Source organism: Arachis stenosperma, chromosome 3 (genome assembly GCF_014773155.1).
Source record: "Arachis stenosperma cultivar V10309 chromosome 3, arast.V10309.gnm1.PFL2, whole genome shotgun sequence".
Lineage (NCBI taxonomy): Eukaryota > Viridiplantae > Streptophyta > Magnoliopsida > Fabales > Fabaceae > Arachis > Arachis stenosperma.
Window position 1 is genome coordinate 28,771,066 of NC_080379.1, and position 19,149 is coordinate 28,790,214.

The window sequence follows — 19,149 nt, forward strand, 5'->3', positions numbered from 1 at the left end:
TTGTAAAATATTAAATTAGTTTTTAAATTATATAAATTTGCATTATATTTTGTTAAGGCATTATTTTAGGCCCTTGGTTAAATACTTGTATGTTTGTATCTAAACTCGTATTTGTATTTTGAACGCATCTTTGTGTAGATCTCTAAAGTCTACGTATTTTATATGCTAGAAAAGCTAAGAGAAAAAGTTATAATTATTGCTAAAATAAACCATCGCAAAAGATGATGTTTAGAAGGCTAAAATTATCCTAGTGTTTGGCTCATAAGTTGAATCAGAAACATTAAAGCTTCATTCATGCATCTAATATACAAAATGAGCCAATCAAAAATGATGAATTGTGAAGTCAAGCATTTCAAGCTCTGGTTATTGAAATTCTGAACAACTAAAAAAAAGGATAATATCTAACCCTTTTCATATTCAAATTCTTCAAATCTTATATCTAAATTGAAGAAAATTGAATAATCTACAACTCTGTCTTTTATATTTGGAGCTAATTCATCCATCTAGATGGAGTAAACAACCTGAGAATAAAACAGTGCAATTTTTATAATGATTCTAGAATGGTGCAGTAAATGATGAATATCTCTCTTTTTTTTTTTATTGGATTAGGAAAAACATTGTGTCTAAATTCAAATGAGACATATATCTACAATTTTGATTCAAAAGAATTGGTCAGATTTTTAGAAAATAGTACCGAAAAATGAGCAACAAATTGATACATATAATTTGAGCAATGACTTTAGCAAGCCGTTAGGACATGTAATTGAGAACAACAATACTATATCTTCTCATATTTAATTTAATTTCTTAGGTCATAATTTTATATTTTTAGGAGTTTTAGCTTCATATAAATTTAGTTATAATTTGTTTATGTTATAAGCATTTCAAAACTAAAACTTGAATTTCTCATCACTTTCATGTCCTTAATTTTTTATTTACTCTCTAACATAATTAAAATTCTAACATTTACTTTAATGTCATTTTATTTTCCACAACATTCCTTATCCTTGATGATTGGCTCAGTTGTATGTGAAATTGCTAATTTACTTATTATTTATGTCTATTCCCTAGTGATCAGTTCACCGTCTGTGAAAATGTTGATATACTTTCTTGTAATTTAAACTAGGTTTAATTACTTTGGGAATTCATCTAGTGTACAGATGCTTATTGGTAAATATTTAAAGAGAGTTTGGTAATGGGACACGTGCGACGTTCATTTTGCATAACGGAGGTCGTCACTTATCAGCTCATGAATTTAGTGTATGGTAGATGGTTGACTTGACTGAGTTTAGCCAATGCAGTTGCAATAATTTATTTGTTTTTAGGGGTTGATAATGGACCGCATGAGTTGGTGGGTTGTGTTTTGGGTCATTTTTCAGTATTTTGTGGAGGATTTTTCTGAAGTTTGAATTTTACTTTAGAGTTGATGGTGGCAACAAAATTATTGGGTTTGAAGGAGTGTTGATGGATTTCGGGTATAGGTTAGCATAGCATTTAAAATATGTATAAAAGGAGAATGAATTCTCTCAATTATTTAAAAAAATTTAAAAGAATAAAATGTGATCCCTAATTTTTTATTGTTTTCTCTCTCTCATCTTTTTTTTGTCTCACTTATAAAATTAGTGGTAAGAGATCATACTTTATTCCCTCTATTGTTAAAAAAATTTGAAATGATTCATTCCTATATAAAAGTTGTGATGTATTGTACAAGAAAAAATAACATGTGAACTTAATATTAGAAAAAAAAAAACAAAAGAGATGTGTTGCTGTGAGGTTTGGAGTTTTCGGGTTCGGGTTCAGGGATGAGGTTCCGAAATTAGTGTTGCCGTGTACTCTCCCCAAAACAAATAAACAAATCAATTGATTTTTAAGATTTAGGATTTATCGTTTAGGATTAGATAGGTTTAAGTCAATTGCATTATTCATGAATCTAAGCTTGATTTTGTCTCATCGTTAAAATGTTGTTCCTGCATAATTGATCTTAAGGTAAATAAGAGATGTAACTTTTGAAATACATCGCAACTTAAGAATCAATGGGTGAAGAGCCTCATTTTTTTCTTTCTAAATCTTTTGTGATAGCATTTTCACAAGAGTCTATGAAAGCAACCACTTCATTGAGTACACTAAAGAAAGGAATCATGTTGAATTGCTCGTTGGCCTTTTCGAATTGGTTAACAATGGTTGGAATCAAACTAGTTATTCCTTCGGAGACACAATGCATGCTTCCTCTTCCATTCTTTAACATCTTTCCCATTTTCAATGTCCATATTCTGTTACATCAATGAGTGTTTTACGATATCGTTTCGACGATTCTCATCGATTTCTCTTTGTTCAAGAAGTGCAGACAAATTTTTCACTTCTTGTTCCAACATTTTTTGTGTTTCTTTTCTTTATTTGCTTTTAAATTTATCTCTTGAATGACCTCTTCTTTTTGACGAATCTTCAGTTGCATCCTTTGGAACACTTATTTGTTTCAATTGTCTTTCTTTAACACACAGTCTTTCTTTCAAATCTTGAAGTTCAACAAGAAGAATCTTTTTCCTTCCTTGATCTTTCTGCAATATCTATACACTCATCTTTTAAACTCTCAATTTCTTTAGTTATTTTTTGACAATGATTTTGAAGGATGGGAATTTCTTGACGTCGTATAAGTATACGATGGAAATCCTTTAATGGATTTGGAACGAAACCCATAGAATTTCTAGCATAAACATGAGTCATAAACCACACATGCAGCATTTGCAAACAACATCACAATCTTCCTCCTTTTTTCTGATGACACGCATCAATGGAAATCTTCGTGATTTGTGAAATTTGTTCAATAGTATAATGGCAGAGAAAAATGGTCCAATAACATATGTTGAAAAGAAAAAATAATTGAAAATAAATCGTTGTGATTTGTGAACTTTGTTCAAGGTAAGTTTCTTTCTCTTATTCTTTAAGCGTTTTTGTACTTTATTTTTTTATCAACAGATAAAATAAAAAAGTTATTTTCTGTAAATCAGTGCTTATGGAACTATATATATATATGTTGAAGTGAATTGGAAAATTTATTTAAGATGCAAGAATACTACAAAAGAAAAAAAATAGTTTTAACATATATATAGAGAAGTTCTATAGTAGCATTGGTTTTGGTGACTAAAGATAGTATAAGTCTGACCTACAAATAAAATATTGACACATAACAAAAAAATTAAATTTAAAACTAAAATGATTCTCTCTTTTTTTTTATAATTTCTTATAATTACTTTTATCAAAATAATTTTTTATAATTATTTTTATAATTATAAAAATAATTTAAAAAAATATTAAAATATTTTTTATTATATTTATAATTATTTTTATTTTTAAAAAATAATTTCTTATAATTACTTTTATAATTATTTTTATTAAAATGATTTTTTTAATTATTTTTATTTTTTATCAAAATAATTTTTTTATAATTATTTTTTCTTTTTGTAATTTTAAAAAACTAAAACCAAAATAATATTCTCTCTCTTATAATTTTTTATGATTATTTTTAAACTAACACCAAGAGGGAGAATATCATTTTGGTGTTAGTTTTTTGAAATTACAAAAAAAATAATTATAAAAAATTATTTTTTTAAAATAAAAATAATAATAATAATAATTAAAAAATAATTTTGGCGTTATTTTTAGAAATTATTAAAAATAATAATAATTAAAATAATTAAAAATAAAAATAATTATAAAAAATAATTTTAGTAAAAATAATTATAAAAATTATTTTTTAAAAATTAAAATAATAATTATAAATATAATTATAAAATTATTTTGGTGTTATTTTTTTAAAATTATTTTTTATAATTATGAAAATAATTATAAAAAATTATTTTGATAAAAATAATCATAAAAAATTAAGAGAGAGAATCATTTTGATTTTAGATTTAATTTTCTTGCCATATGTCAATATTTTACTTGTTGGACAAATTTATGCCACCCTTAGCCACTAAAACCAATGCTACTATAGAACTTCCCATAATCCCATAAAATGTACTTTTTTGTAGTATTTTTTCTCAAAAAATAAAAAATATAAATTCTCTTCTTTCGCTTTATGGGTTTTTAAATTTTTTCTCTATAGTCGTCCCCTTTTTTGTGATTTTTTTTTTCAAAATTTAAGCGCACAAAAGATGATTGACATGATTGCACTTCCATACTTAAAACTCATTCTTCACTTGAAACCTTTTAACAGGTTCAAGGAGTGGGCATTGATACTTTATCGCTTCGTTTAGTAAATATTTCATCAATTGACGCTCTTCTTCACTTGTCACTACATCTTGTTTTTTTCTCCTTTCGTGTTGTTCCGCTTAATCTTTATCAAGATGCATGATGTGATAGGTTTAATTTGCACGTTAGTTAACTGGAATATGTCATAGAGCACACTTGAGATTTGGCAATTTTCGTTGAAGTTCAGTAAAAAACTTGAGCCTTTATTCTTGGTCTCGAAGGGTATTGGGCTGAATTGATTAACCAAACTTCTTTTTCTTTTGCTTCTTTTTTTTTTATGAATGGAACTCAAAGTTTTTTATCTTTCTTTTTTGAGTCATTTTGGTACATTTTTTTTAAAAAAATATATTATAATTGGGTCGGACAAAATACGGTATTCACATACCTGATCGGGTTCAACATGTAAAGTTATAAGAAAGTTTTGTTATGTGCTTGGTCTTTTACAAGACGATAAAAAATTTGTTGATGCAATTACTAAGGTTGGAGTATGGGCATCAGCATCATATGTAACGAAGTTGTTTGTTGTGCTATTAATGTCAAACAATATCAGTAGGCCTGAGTTCTTCTGAAAAAGTGTTAGGGACTTCTTTCGGATGACATTGTGTATTTTCTTCAAAAAAGAAATTGACACAATGGTATTTTATTTAATTGCTTAAATGATTAGCCAAATTTTCAAAATGTATCTCCATTATTTTTTTTTTGCAGATATACTTATTTCAGAATCTGACATAAAAAAACATTTGACCTCGAAAAATAGAGAAGATTTTGGAATACCCTAGACATTCACCGATAGAATTAACATTTTTTTATGAGTTAAACTTTGATAGGTAGAAATTTTTGTTGGAATTAACCAAAATGGTTTCAGTTTTGAATCCTGATCAGAAAGTTGCTTACAAAGAAATTATTGAGACAATCGATAATAATTTAAATAATTTTTATTTTGTTTATAGATATGGTGATACTGGTAAAACTTTTCTTTGTAATGCATTGTCCTTTCTAATTAGAACAAAGGGTCGTATTGTCTTAAATATTACATCAAGTGATATTGCATTTCTATTGATGCCTAATGGCTGAACCACTCACTCGCAGTTCAAGGTTTCCTTGAATATATATGAAGTTTCTATTTTCAATATTACACACGGCTCTACTTTGGGACGTCTCATTTCTTGTGCAAAATTGATAATATGAAATAAAGCACCAATGCTTAGCAAATATTGTTTGAAATTCTTAACAAAAGATTTCTTGATGTTTTGTTAAAGTTTCTCCATTTGGTGGTAAGGTTGTTATTTTTAGAGGTAATTTTCGTCAAATATTGCCAATTATTCCTTGAGACGTGTAAAAATATTTTTTATTCATGCACTAATTCTTTTTATCTATGGAGTTCTTGCAAACTATTGGAGTTAAGACAAAATATGAGAATTTCTAGCAGAGACCCAAGTGGTAGTATTATAGAAACAGTAAATTTTGTAAAGTAGTTACTTGAAATTAGTGATGGCCTTTTAGGAAATAATATGAATGATAAGTCCCAAATATAAATATCTGATCAGTTTTTACTGCCAAATGAATGTTCAACCTTGCAAGGTTTGGTTGAATTTTTGTATCCTGGTCTGTTTAACCAAACTTATAATGGTGATTAATTTACGCAAAGGAGTATCTTAACACCCACTCTTGACATTGTTTCCAAAGTTAACAATCACGTGATGTCTTTAATACCTGGTGATTGTAAAGTATATAATAAGTGCTGACTTAATTATTGCAAAAGATGGTAATTTGGAAGCCGAGTTACACAATATGAGCACTAAGATGTTAAATTCTTTAAATTGCTAAAGTCTTCTACAACACAAGTTAATTTTGAAAGTTATGGTGCATGTAATGTTGTTACGCAACATAGATCAATCAAATGGACTATATAATGGTTCTAGATTGCAAGTTAGGTCTTTAGAAGATCATGTTATCGAGTGCATAATACTTACAAGTAATAGTGCTGGTGAAATTGGGTTTATTCTTTGGATGAACATGATCTCCCATAACAAAACTCTATCTATTAAGTTCTCAAGAAGACAATTTCTAATTGTTTTATCATTTGCAATGACGATAAATATATCTCAAAGATATACATTGTCAGTAGTTGGAATCTATCTTCCATGACTTGTCTTTACATATAAACACTCTTTGTTTTAATGGACGAAAAATCCAACCATTGGAACATACTATAACCCCAGGTGGCAAAAAGCAACATCGAAATGCCAAACCTTCACGTAGATGTGAGCTTTTGGAGAAAATCAGCCTGTTATCCCTATAGTAACTTTTATCTATTGAGCGACGACCCTTCCACTCAGCATTCACTAAGGCCGGCTTTCGTCCTTACTTGACAAATAGGTCTTGTAGTCAAGCTTCCTTCTGCCTTTGCACTCGAGAGCCAATCTCCGTCTGGCTCGAGGAAACTTTTGCACGTTTCCATTACCTTTTGGAGGCCTACGCCCCATAGAAATTGTCTACCTGAGATTGTTCCTTGGCCCGTAGGTCCTGACACAAGGTTAGAATTCTACCTTTTCAAAAATAGTATCTCACTGACGGTTTGAGCTCCCTCCTTGAAAGGAGGCCTTTTTCATCCTCCACTTAAGCTGTGTAGGAAAAGCCCAAAGCCAATCTCAAGGAACAATGAAACTTCATAGGGTCTTTCTTTCTAGGTGGAGTCAGTCTGCATCTTCATAGACATGTCTATTTCACCAAGCCTTTCTCCGAGACATTGCCCAGATCGTTACTCCTTTCATGCATGTCGAAACTTATCCGACAAGAAATTTCGCTACCTTAGGACCGTTATAGTTACGGCCACCATTCATCGAGGTTTCGGTCGCTGGCTCCCCTTTCATCAAGTCTCTAACTTCCTTGACCTTTCGACACTGGGCAGGTATTAGCCCCATATAGGGTCTTACGAGTTTGCAGATATCTGTGTTTTTGGTAAATAGTCTCACAGGCCTAGTCATTACGACCCCTTTGTGAGGGGGTGATAAAGAAGATTTATACCGATTCAGAATTTAACCAAATAATTTCGTTGTGAGCATAGTCCAAACCGATAATCGATCCTCAAATCAAATTTTAATAATTGGTTGTCACATGTACAAACCCCAATAAGAATTAACCAAAGTATTCAAACCTCGGGTCGTCTCACAAAGAATTGCAATGAAGTGCTTAATTATTGGCTATGAAGGGGGCAAGGGGGTTTGATTTGGTATTTGGCAAGAAAAGAAAATAGCAAGAAAGTAAATGACAAGAACTAATAAAATAAAGAAAAAGAACTCTTGGCTAGACATAGGAATTGAGATCACCATCCTTGTCTACCAACCATATATTGACAATTATGAGGTACCAACCCATTAAGTCTACTTCTATGCTTGAAGTAAGTATAATGTCTACCCCAACATATTAAGTACGTCAAATAGGCTTGATCAACATGAATCCATAAGTCCTAACCTAGCTACTAATTAACTTAGTAGTAGGCTAGAGTCAATGGTTATCAAATTGACCACTAAGAGTTCTCAAATCACCAATTCATTGAGACCCAATGACTCAAGGTCACTCAATTCCCTTAGCCTAGGCCAAGAGTAAAGAAAACTACTCAAAAACTAGTGAAAGTATTTCAACAAACACCTAAAGTGCAATAAAAGTAAACATCACAAAATGCAAGAATTAAAGGAACCCATAACTAACATAAGCAAGAAATCAACAACAGCAACTAAGACAAACATAAAAAGACATGGAAACATAAAATTACATTGAAAGAAAATAGAAATTCAACAAGGGTTCATAAATATAAAAGTAGCAAAATAAGAAAATTAACAAGAGAAACTAAGAAGAGTAAGACAATAGAACAATATAATATAAAGAGAATTGAAATAAAAACAAGAATTAAAAATGGATGTAAGGAAATTTAACCTAAACTACCCTAAATTCTTGAGAGAAGGGAGAGCTTCACTCTCTAGAATCCTACCTACAACATGATTAATACTACACTATGAGTCTCCCCCCTCATTCCCTTGCCATCATTGGGTTCAAATACATCAGAAATGAGTTGGATTTAGGTCTCTTTGAGTTCAGAAATCGCTCCCAGCGTATTGCCTTTAAGTTGGTCACGTACTGCTTGTCATGCGTACGCATGGGTCACGCATACGCGTCGCTGGCAATATTCCTGGTGACGCGTGCGCGTCGCTGGCGAATCTTCATCTCACGTGTACGCGTGGGTGACGCGTGCGCGTGGTCTTCAATTCAGCAAATCCTCATTTCTTCATGAATTCTCCATTTTTGCATGCTTTTTCTTCATTCCTTCAACCTAATCTCTGCTTTCTAATCCTGAAATCACTTAACAAACATATCAAGGCATCAAATAAAATTAAAGTGAATCAAAATTAGCGATTTTTGGGCCTAAAAAGCATGTTTTTACTCTTAAGCACAAATTAGGAGTAATTCATAAAACCATGCTATTTCATTGAATAAATGTGAGAAAAATTGATAAAGTCTCCTAAATTCAACACAAGATAAATCACAAAAATTGGGGTTTATCAGGGGGCACCCCTTTCTCCTGAAGTTACAAGGCTATTTTGCCGAGTTTCTTAGAGAGAGTTGTCTTGCACTCCTAGGAATTCTCTACGTACCCATTGGTGTCACTTTCGGGTACATGTACCCTTTGTTAAAGGTCGTTTGAGCTTTTCCTGACACAGTAAGCAACGAAATACTTCGAGGAGTTAAAAATAAGCGTAGATCTGTAAATTCACAAATAGGCCAACTTTTTGAATTGCTACTGAATCGACGGACAGTCAAGCGACAACTTGATCAACTGAAACATCTTAGTAGTCAGAGGAAAAGAAAGTAATAGTGATTTTCATAGTAGCAGCGAACAAAATGAGAGCAGCCTAAATTGTGAAAATGGGGTTGTGGAAGAGCTATACAAGTGTCGTGCTGTTAGGCGAAGCAATAAAGTACTGCACCCTAGATGACGAAAGTCTAATAGCCAAAACCAGTAGTCGAAAGTATCACTAACTTACACTCTCACGTGTAATCTCGTGTCAATCAGCAAGGGTCACTTTGAAAAGTTGAATAGTAAATGCTCCTGAGTGACAAATAGTAAAATAGTACTGTAAAGAGAGGGTGAAAAGAATATAAAATTATAAACTTGATTATTTATATATAAATATATGGTGATAAATTTTGATGATTAATTTTAGTGTTTAAATAATATGTTTAAAAAATAAAATATTAACTCAAAATATTGGCTAATATTAATAAAAAAATATTTTTTAACAATTTTATCAGAATGTTTGTTTTAATGGTATTTTTAAAATTTATTGACTTGTTAGCGAATTCTTTTAGTCAAACTTACCGTGCATTTACATTTAATAATGTATTAATTATAAACCCGAAAAGTTATTACTCTGTAAACAATTATCCTTCAACATTTAAAAAAAAAATAAATCGAAATTCAATATTTCAATATTTCAATATTTTCCTCTTACCGTCATAGAAATTAAAATAGAGCTGAAGGGTGAGAGAGAAGCAGAGAGATATTAAGAAGAAAGAAAGTGCTAAGAAGAAGAAGGAAGTAGAAGAAGAAGAAGGAACTGCTTCGATCTATAATCAGCTATTCTCTCTCTCTCTCTCTCATCCCATTTCGTCGGAGCCATGATTTCTGCCAGCAAACTCAAATCCGTCGATTTTTACAGGTCACAACAATCTCTCACTCTTTTCTCCTTTTCCGAGTTCGAAATTTTGTTCTTAGGGTATTTGTAGTGTGAAATCATCCACCAAGATGTGCATTCGTCTGCAAGATCTTTGGGTACTCTGCCATTTACTGTTTAATGTTGAAGCTCTTCAAGTGCATGATTTGATACGATAGTAATACTTTTGTAGCTGGGTATTAGTGAGGGTATAAATACGGAATTGTACCATTTTCGAATCATAGTATAGTTAGAATTAGAATATAGGAAAATTGTTTTGAGTTTTTGGTTACCAGTGTTTAATCAGTGACTTTTCGCACAGCGAACATTTTCACTTCTTCATTACCCGAGTCAATGAAACACAGCTTGAGCATGAAGAGAACATTGCAAGCACCAAAAGTTTTGAAATGCCTTATAAGGATTTGAAATGTTTTGTTCATGTATTTATTTATTTTCCAGTCATGTTTGACATGAATCACATGCTAGAAGCTAGGAGAGTTGATGTTATGAAGGATAGCCCATTATGTAGAGTTGTAGGAATACCAAGGAAAAAAAGAAAACGATAAGAGGATGTTTTATTGAAGGGTGAAAATTGGATGGAAATTTTAATGGATAATTTTGATGTTTCATACTAAACTTAAAATTGCACATGGAGCTTATTCATGAAATTCTGAGATCCATTTTAACACCCCGTCCCAATCTAAACATACAGTAATTGGAATAATTAAAATAGATTCAGGATTACCTGGTCACTCTAGACTAGATTTGGTTAATGACATAACACAAAGGCTCTGTTTGGTCCATCTATCCAACTCTACCTAGTGGGAATAGATATCTGTTGCTGTTGTTGCTGCTGGGTTTGGCATGAAAGAATATCATATGCCTAAGCAAAGCTTTGCATCCTGAAGTGTACATGCTTGGGGTCACGGTATAAAACTATAAAGGATCCATGTGCAGTAGTTGTTCTAAGTTGCTTGGATTTTTTATTGGTATTTTGCAAGTTGCATATGTTCCATTTTGTCCCTGTATAATTATGTACTTGCTGTTGTCTTCTGTCAACAGGAAAATCCCACGAGATTTGACTGAGGCGTCACTATCAGGGGCGGGATTATCCATAATAGCAGCTTTCTCCATGATCTTTTTATTTGGAATGGTAAGTGGTTTATGACTTCTTGGTTGTTTATTGTGATATCTTTTGTCACGTTTCAAAATAGAATTAGAAGTAAAATTTCATTTTTGATTTTATCTTACAACCTTGTTACAGGAACTAAATAATTATTTGACTGTAAGCACCTCTACATCAGTGATTGTTGACCAGAGTTCTGATGGAGACTTTTTACCTATAGATTTCAATATCAGGTAGAAGCTTATGTAGTTATTTGCTATCTTTGATCATATATGATGTTTCTAAAAGTTGATGGATGGATATATCCGAACTATTTTTACTAGTATTAGCTAATTATCAGTTGTCAGGGGGGTCGATATATTGTTTCTAAACTCTTGGTTAATTCACCAAAGAAAATAACTTCTTGAACGCAAGAAATTCTTTTAAAGAAACAATATAGATTAGTACTTTAAAGCACAGTGCTAATTATGTGAATAAAGTACACTCTTCACATATCTTTCATGCTCATTTCAGAACTGGGTCTTGGAACACTTTTTGATAAAATGAAACTGTCTATGCTTATCAGATAATTGTTGAACTAGAAATGGGTTAGGGATCTAACTAGATGAGACTTAAAGGTCCGGCAGCCAATATTGATATTTGTTGTGTCATGTTTGTTTGTGAATGTTATATGAAGTCAATAACCTTTACGAAAGCGATGCACCTTTATCTCTCATACCTTATTTCTTTGTCTAAGAATTTCCATTCCTTCCCAATGCATTTACCAATTGTTGCTGCTGATAATATTCTACCTAGCATTTTAAGTTAATTTCATGGCTATGTAAATACCCGCCTCTCTCACTCTCCAACATTGCTGGCTGATGGCTTCACTTATCTTCTTGTAGTTTTCCTGCACTCTCATGTGAGTTTGCATCAGTTGATGTGAAAGACGTGCTGGGAACAGTAAGATTCTATTCTCTACTTTTTATGGAAAAAATGCTCCTGGTTTAAAAGTTTTCTCTCACTCGGTTTTAAGTAGTGAAATGCTTCTTTTACTTCATGCTTTGAGCTTAATGAAGGCAAATTTGTTATGTTTATTTAGACTGTCAGAACAATAATAATATCAACATATCTGTCATGTCATTTCCATTAATTTACCTTGGTAAACAACAAAAATATGCTCTACCAAATGAGCATCTCTCTTGCTCTGCAATGTCTCTACCTCAAATCATCAAATATTTGGTCCCTATCATATAGATTTTATATTTCTTATTCACTTTCATACATCCCTATCCTATGATGCTCTACCTTTTGTCTGAACTGTTTTGAGTACACGTTCTTAACTTTGTACCTTTAATTTTCAGAACAGGCTCAATATAACAAAAACGGTTCGGAAATTTTCTATTGATTCAAGTTTAAGGCCCACTGGTGCTGAGTTTCATTCAGGACCCGTTGCAAATGCTGTTAGGCATGATGATGAAGTAGATGAAGAATACGTTGAAGGTTCTTTTGCACTCACAGAACAAAATTTTGATAAATATGTTCATCAGTAAGTGAACCGATACATGATTGATAATTCTTTTCTCCTTTCTTTCTTGTATATTTCATGGTAATTATGTATTGTTCACCCCATATTTTAATGAACATTTTGCAGGTTTCCGCTTACCATTGTAAATTTTTATGCTCCTTGGTGTTCCTGGTGTCAGCGTTTGGTAATGTTTTTAGTCTGATTCTTTAATTAAGAAATAAGATTAGTGCCTGATTTCTTTGTTGTTTCCTATATTGATTATTTTTCTGATTCTTTTTCAACAATGTTGTACTGTTTCTTAATTGAAAAGTAGTAGTGGCAAAGGCTAATTCAAGTGCTAAGTGCATCTTTTCTATCAGTTACACTATAGTAGTAAGGAAAATATATTATGCAGAAAACTAATGTTATTCAAAGGGTGCTAATAGTTGAATATATTCTGTCCTTGAAAGATTATTGATCAATTTATTATGAACAAGGCAAGGAATGACAAAATATTTCGTCTCTTTAATGAAAGATGGTAGTGGTTAAGATCTTAATATTAATTTGTTATATTTCTTTTTATTTTCTTTCAGAAACCTTCATGGGAGAAGGCAGCTAAAATAATGAAAGAGAGGTACTATAATTGTTGCTCTGTTTCTCTCATTTTTTGTAATTACATACTTGAACATCTACTGCCACCTTTAATTTGTGAAGTTGGTGCAGCTATTGTATCCATCACTTCTCTTCAATGTACCATGTGTGTGATTACTTTTTATATAGGTATGATCCAGAAATGGATGGACGTATTCTTGTAACAAAGGTAGATTGCACTCGAGAAGGTGATTTATGCAGGAGGTACTATTGATATTTTTATTTTGGTTTATGATTTTGCATAAAGATGCTATTTCTTTCTTAAAGTTATTTAGCTTTTACGTTTTGTAAGTAACAATGTTCTAAAAATTGGACCCGAACCGGCCGGTCGGACTGGGAACCGTTTGACTATGCGGTTTGGTTGATAAGCCAAAACTGTCTTTTTGAGAACTGCCCGTGAACCGCTAAACCGTCTGAGGACTGGCTGGTTGAACCGAACCGGAAACCAGCCAGTCTTTAGAAAACCCCCCAACACTCTGTCGTTTAAATATTAAAAAAGAAAGGGGTCCAGACTCCATCTCCAGCGCCTCCTCCATCTCTGTGCTCCGATCTGGTGCAGCACGATGCGGATCTGGTCTTCCGATTCAACAAACAAATTTTGAAAAAAGAAGTGCGATGAGTGGAGGATTATGTTTGGCAGTCAGCAATCAGTGTGAAGTTTTGTTGAATTGTCATTGACTTGCATCATGGACATTCACATATTGACTAGAGACGATGATTTGTAATTTTTCTTCAGAACGAGGTGCTGAGATAACTACCTGATGATGCTGATGCCTGATGATGCCTGATGCTTGATGATAGGCTTTTGTTTATTTTGTTGGAAATGAAGGGAAATAATGTTTGGGCCATGCTATACTAGAAAGAACTAAATTGAAGCATTGAGCTTCTTGCGAGTTCATTAGCAAATTATTCTATCTTGTTCCATATCTGCACTTTTATGAATAGGATGGATTTCATGAAGTAGGTTTATAGATATGCATACCCATAGTCCAAATATGACAATACTTGCTACATTGACTATTGAGGATGAAAGTAGTTATTGTAATTTATTTTGCTTTCTTTCCGATAGTTTCTTTTTTTATTTTTCTACTCACTATTTTATTATTTTTTCCTTTGTGCTTTTGGCGTTCATAAGCATCTCATATCTCATTTTCAATATCAATTTCCAGGAATCACATACAAGGTTATCCATCTATTCGCATCTTTCGGAAAGGAACTGACCTCAGGTAACAATTATAACTGTATTGATTAAAACCAATGGTCGACCAACACCCTGCCCCCTAACCAGAAACAAGGGGATTAAACAAGAAAAAAGAAAATTGTGAGAGATATGCTACTGCCTGCAGCAGCTGTTCCATGAAGTGCCACCTAAATTGCATTAATATTCATATATATATACATATGCTTGTACATATCATACTGTTACCTACCCAAATATGGCTGCAGGGGTGAGAGTAGAAGCTTCTAAGACTAAGAGAGGAAAGATTCTGCCATGACCTTTCCATTACAGCAGGAAGAGGAATGTAGAGGGTAAAAAGGGGAATAATAAAAATGGGGATATTCTTGTAATTAACATGCCACCTGGCACTAGTAGTGGGAGAAGCATGAAAGAATGTCAGGGGAGTGATCCTAACTGAATTGGTTGTGGGTGTAGGGGGTATTATTAGTAGTAACAGAGTGAGTGAGAGAGAGGTAGGAATTAAGTAGAGAGAATAGGAAGGCTTAGGAGAGAGGCTGGCTCTTCAAATCTCAGCCAAGCACCTCTATACTGTTCTTGTTTTCCTGCAGTTTTCTTTCATAATTCAATGATATCAAGGAGTGTGATCATCCTGATTCACCCCTTTTCTTGCTGTTTGGTTCTGTGTATGTCTTAATAATACTCATGATTATTAAGACAATCTAACTGCATTTATGTGGCTGGTTTTTCTTTTGCAAACCTCACAATAACAGGTCTGCATTCTGATATTTATTTGCCTTTCCTTTCTGGGTAAAACTAATATATATGATCCTTTTTCTTTCTTCTTTTTTTATTTTATTTTATTATATATATACTACTACATACATTAAATTTTTCCTCTACAATGCTATAGTTCATATCAAAGGGGGGCCTTGGAATAATGGTTGTATTAGGTTAGACAGACTATATTGCATGCTTTGTGTGAGGCCTTTTTTAATGTAGTTCATATCCTTGTACAAATATGGATTCAAAGTAGCAGAATGTAAGGATGCAAATAATGTGGTGTATTGGAAAAAGTAGGAAGGGAAATGACTAAATATCCTGGAAATGTTCGACTATTATGAAATAATTTTCTGAAAACAGATGAATAAGTTGATTTATAACTCACTGATGAAATGGTTGCATTCTTAGAGCATTTCACAGAAACCATTTGTGGTATATGAAACTGTCATGTTTGCTTTGGGTCAGCTAGATATTTTAAAGGGAAATATTTGCATCGAATTCATTAGTAATAATATCTTATACAAGTTATCAATAGCGAATTGAGGCTCACCGTATTTTGCTAAATTCGGCTACACAATAATGTTATGGTTCCAAAATAGCGGATATTTGAGGATTTCTAACATAGGAGTGCATCCTGGACATTATATCACTCTGGCCTGTGAATGGTTTTCTAAATATTTGGATGTTCTGATTAATCTAGTTTGTTGAATGCTTTCCCAATTTCAGAAGTGACCATGGACATCATGAACACGAGTCCTATTATGGAGATCGTGATACAGAAAGCCTAGTCAAGGTTCAATCACACCCTATCTATTTTGAATTAGCATAATTTGGATAAATTTAACTTAAAAGTAGATTGGTCACGTAGGTTTATATTTAATTAAAACAACACTTCACTGTTGGAGAGTGCAACAGATTGATACGAGTTTTCTCCATTGCAGATGATGGAAAGTTTAGTAGAATCTCTCCCAAAAGAATCTCAGAAGCTAGCATTGGAGGATAAATCCAATGTAGCAGAGAAAAGGCCTGCACCATCAGCTGGTGGATGTAGAATTGAGGGATATGTACGTGTGAAAAAGGTATGCAACCAGGAATTAAGATGCATTTACATTGCACTGTTGTAATCAACCTTGATCGTTGGTTCCTTTTGATCATTTCTTTTTCTTGCTAAATTAAAGTTGCAAAAAAAAAAAGTGATGTATGCTCTATTTTCCCTAGCTTTTGAGTATATTATTATCACAAACTGTCATGCACTCCTCAGGTTCCCGGATTCCTGATTGTCTCAGCTAGATCAGAGTCGCATTCCTTTGATGCTTCTCAAATGAACATGTCACATGTCATAAACCATCTTTCTTTTGGAAGAAAATTGACACCTAGGGCCATGAGCGATGTGAAGCGGTTGATACCTTACATAGGTAGCAGCCATGACAGACTGAATGGTAGATCATTCATCAATCCTCGTGTTTCAGAAGCTAATGTTACTGTAAGTTTATTTTTTTATATAAGCGATTCTAATCTACCGTAGATAACAAAGTAGGAGTGATTCACAAGTAAATGGACAAATATAAAATGGGTTTGATGGCCAAAACTGAATCATACTCAGTAATGGATTTGCATTTTTTTATTATCATTTTTTCTTGAATAGATGGATTTCCAATTTTTGGTCGGAACTTAACAGCAGAAGGGGACAGTACGGGTCATGGAAGATGGTGTCACTCTAATATGTTATTGAATTTATAGAAAAATAGAGGAGTGAGCAGAAAGGGGCTGTACAAGTTCTGGAATATGGTATCACTTTATTATGTTGTTGAATTTGTGGAAGAATAGAGGAGTGAGGAAGGTGAAAAAAACTGGATTTAGTTCTTAAGTTCAATATTTGAGTGATATTGAACTCAATTTATAGATAAGAAGTAGTTATGACTTCTACAATATCGATTATAAGGAGTAAGATATAACTACTATTCTTCTAATGCACTCACACATATCATTTTTGATGCAATACTAATCAATTACTAAATATATCAAGTCGTGTATTATTCAACACAAATTATCATTTGAAGACTCTTGATCTTGTTCATTTCTTATAATTTCTGATAATAACCGAACTATTAGTATATGACATTTGGAGATTTATTGGAACAAAAATTTAATTCATTCATCGGATATTTATGTCTGCAGATAGAGCATTATATTCAGATAGTTAAAACAGAGGTAATAACTAGAAAAGGTTATAAATTAATTGAGGAGTACGAGTACACAGCGCATAGCAGTCTGGCTCACAGTGTAGACATTCCTGTTGCGAAGTTCCATCTTGAGCTGTCCCCCATGCAGGTCTGTACATGGTGGTTATGAATTTGAATGAATTTGCACTATTTATGGTAATTTATCTTGGTTTTATCATTTTGATTTCTGTGCGCAGGTCTTGATAACCGAAAGCCAGAGATCCTTTTCACATTTTATTACTAATGTTTGCGCAATTATTGGGGGAGTTTTCACGGTTTGTATTTGCTTTTATTTCAGTTCTCTGGTTTTGTTCTTAGAGTATAAACCCCAATTTTATCCTTGAGTAAAGCCACGGATGACAAAGTTTTCACTTAGTCATTCTTTATGGTGAATGACAAATTCATCTGATAAGAAAATGGTAAAGGATGAATGTCACTTTAAAATTTTGAGACTATTTTGTCCCATGTGTTTTGTTGGGGACAAGATATGGTCAGGGATATGATATTAGGGGTTCGCTCTTATTCTTATGCTGTCTCCTATTGGTTTTCTTTAATAGAATGTATTGTTCATTGTACTCTTTTTGTGATTTCAGGTAGCTGGAATTATTGACTCAATTCTGCACAACACAATTAAAATAATGAAAAAAATTGAGATAGGCAAGAATTTTTGATAAATGGTTGAAATTTTAGTTTAGTTAGGGCTTCTGATTTATATATGCCCTTTTTTACTATAGGTCATGTATCAGTTTATTTTCCATAGGTATGCTATATAAATCATAAAATTGTAGTAACTTTAATTGTTACTTTAGTAGAATGATGATTACAACTTTTAAGGATAACGGTAATGACTTTCACAATGGAAGAGAATTATACAATGTGTGTGTGTGTATTTTTGTTTGAGCTCCCCCATCCATTTGTTTTTATGGGAACATGTATAAATTACAACATGCGCTTGTGTGTAGTGAATTTAAATGCAAAACAACTTACTGACAAGCTTTTGCAGTGAGCTATGCCACAAAATTCATAATTGAGCCATTTTCTAAATGGGACCAGAAATTGATGGAAGCAATTTGAAGATTGAAGGAAGAGAAATACTAGTACGTTTACGGATTTGTTTAATACATGTTCCAATAATATTTTTAGAACATGTTATATTTTATTTCTAACCATGAAAGATTTAAGTGGTGATAGTTTTTTTTTTTATGAAAAAACAAAAATGACATACCAATAAAAGATGGATTCTAATTGACAAAATTATCAAAACACTAAAAAATTAATCAAAATTTTTAAACTATCCCTCTTAATTTAGTCTCCCACACCTGGTAGTGTCATTTACATTTAACAATTTGTTCTGTTGTTATCCGTAAGTTTAATTTATCCGTCTCGATTTAGAAAAGGATTTTTTATACATAAAATAGAGTCGAAGAACACTTCAATCCATGATCAAGACAATGATTAGAAGATTATAGTCATTTTAGCTAGTATGACTATATTACTGTAACTATGAAGATTATAATGTTTTTTAAAAGATATTACTAAAATTAAAGTAATATTTTTTTATTGTTAAACAATATTTTTTAAATAATATTGCTTAAAAAATATTATTAAAATATAAAAATGACTTTAATTAAAATAATGTTTAACAATACTTGCATAGTCATACTAAAATTTACCATATATATAATTCATGGGGGCTATTTTTATAATGATTATCGTAGTTATACAATTTTGGTTATACTTAAAAA

The 19,149-nt window shown here is 32.1% G+C and overlaps 1 protein-coding gene across 1 annotated transcript; it reads left to right on the top strand.

Moving 5' to 3' along the window:
• Nucleotides 1-9,743: 9,743 nt before the first annotated feature.
• On the top strand, nt 9,744-18,304 carry LOC130969726 (protein disulfide-isomerase 5-4-like). The gene is made up of 15 exons (XM_057895589.1): nt 9,744-9,965; nt 11,022-11,112; nt 11,224-11,318; nt 11,970-12,027; nt 12,429-12,613; nt 12,719-12,776; nt 13,165-13,205; nt 13,352-13,426; nt 14,392-14,448; nt 15,909-15,975; nt 16,124-16,261; nt 16,444-16,665; nt 17,361-17,513; nt 17,602-17,679; nt 17,998-18,304. Exons 1-15 carry the CDS (start codon nt 9,925-9,927, stop codon nt 18,073-18,075), a joined length of 1,437 nt encoding a protein of 478 aa, XP_057751572.1. The 5' UTR covers nt 9,744-9,924; the 3' UTR covers nt 18,076-18,304.
• Nucleotides 18,305-19,149: the final 845 nt, after the last annotated feature.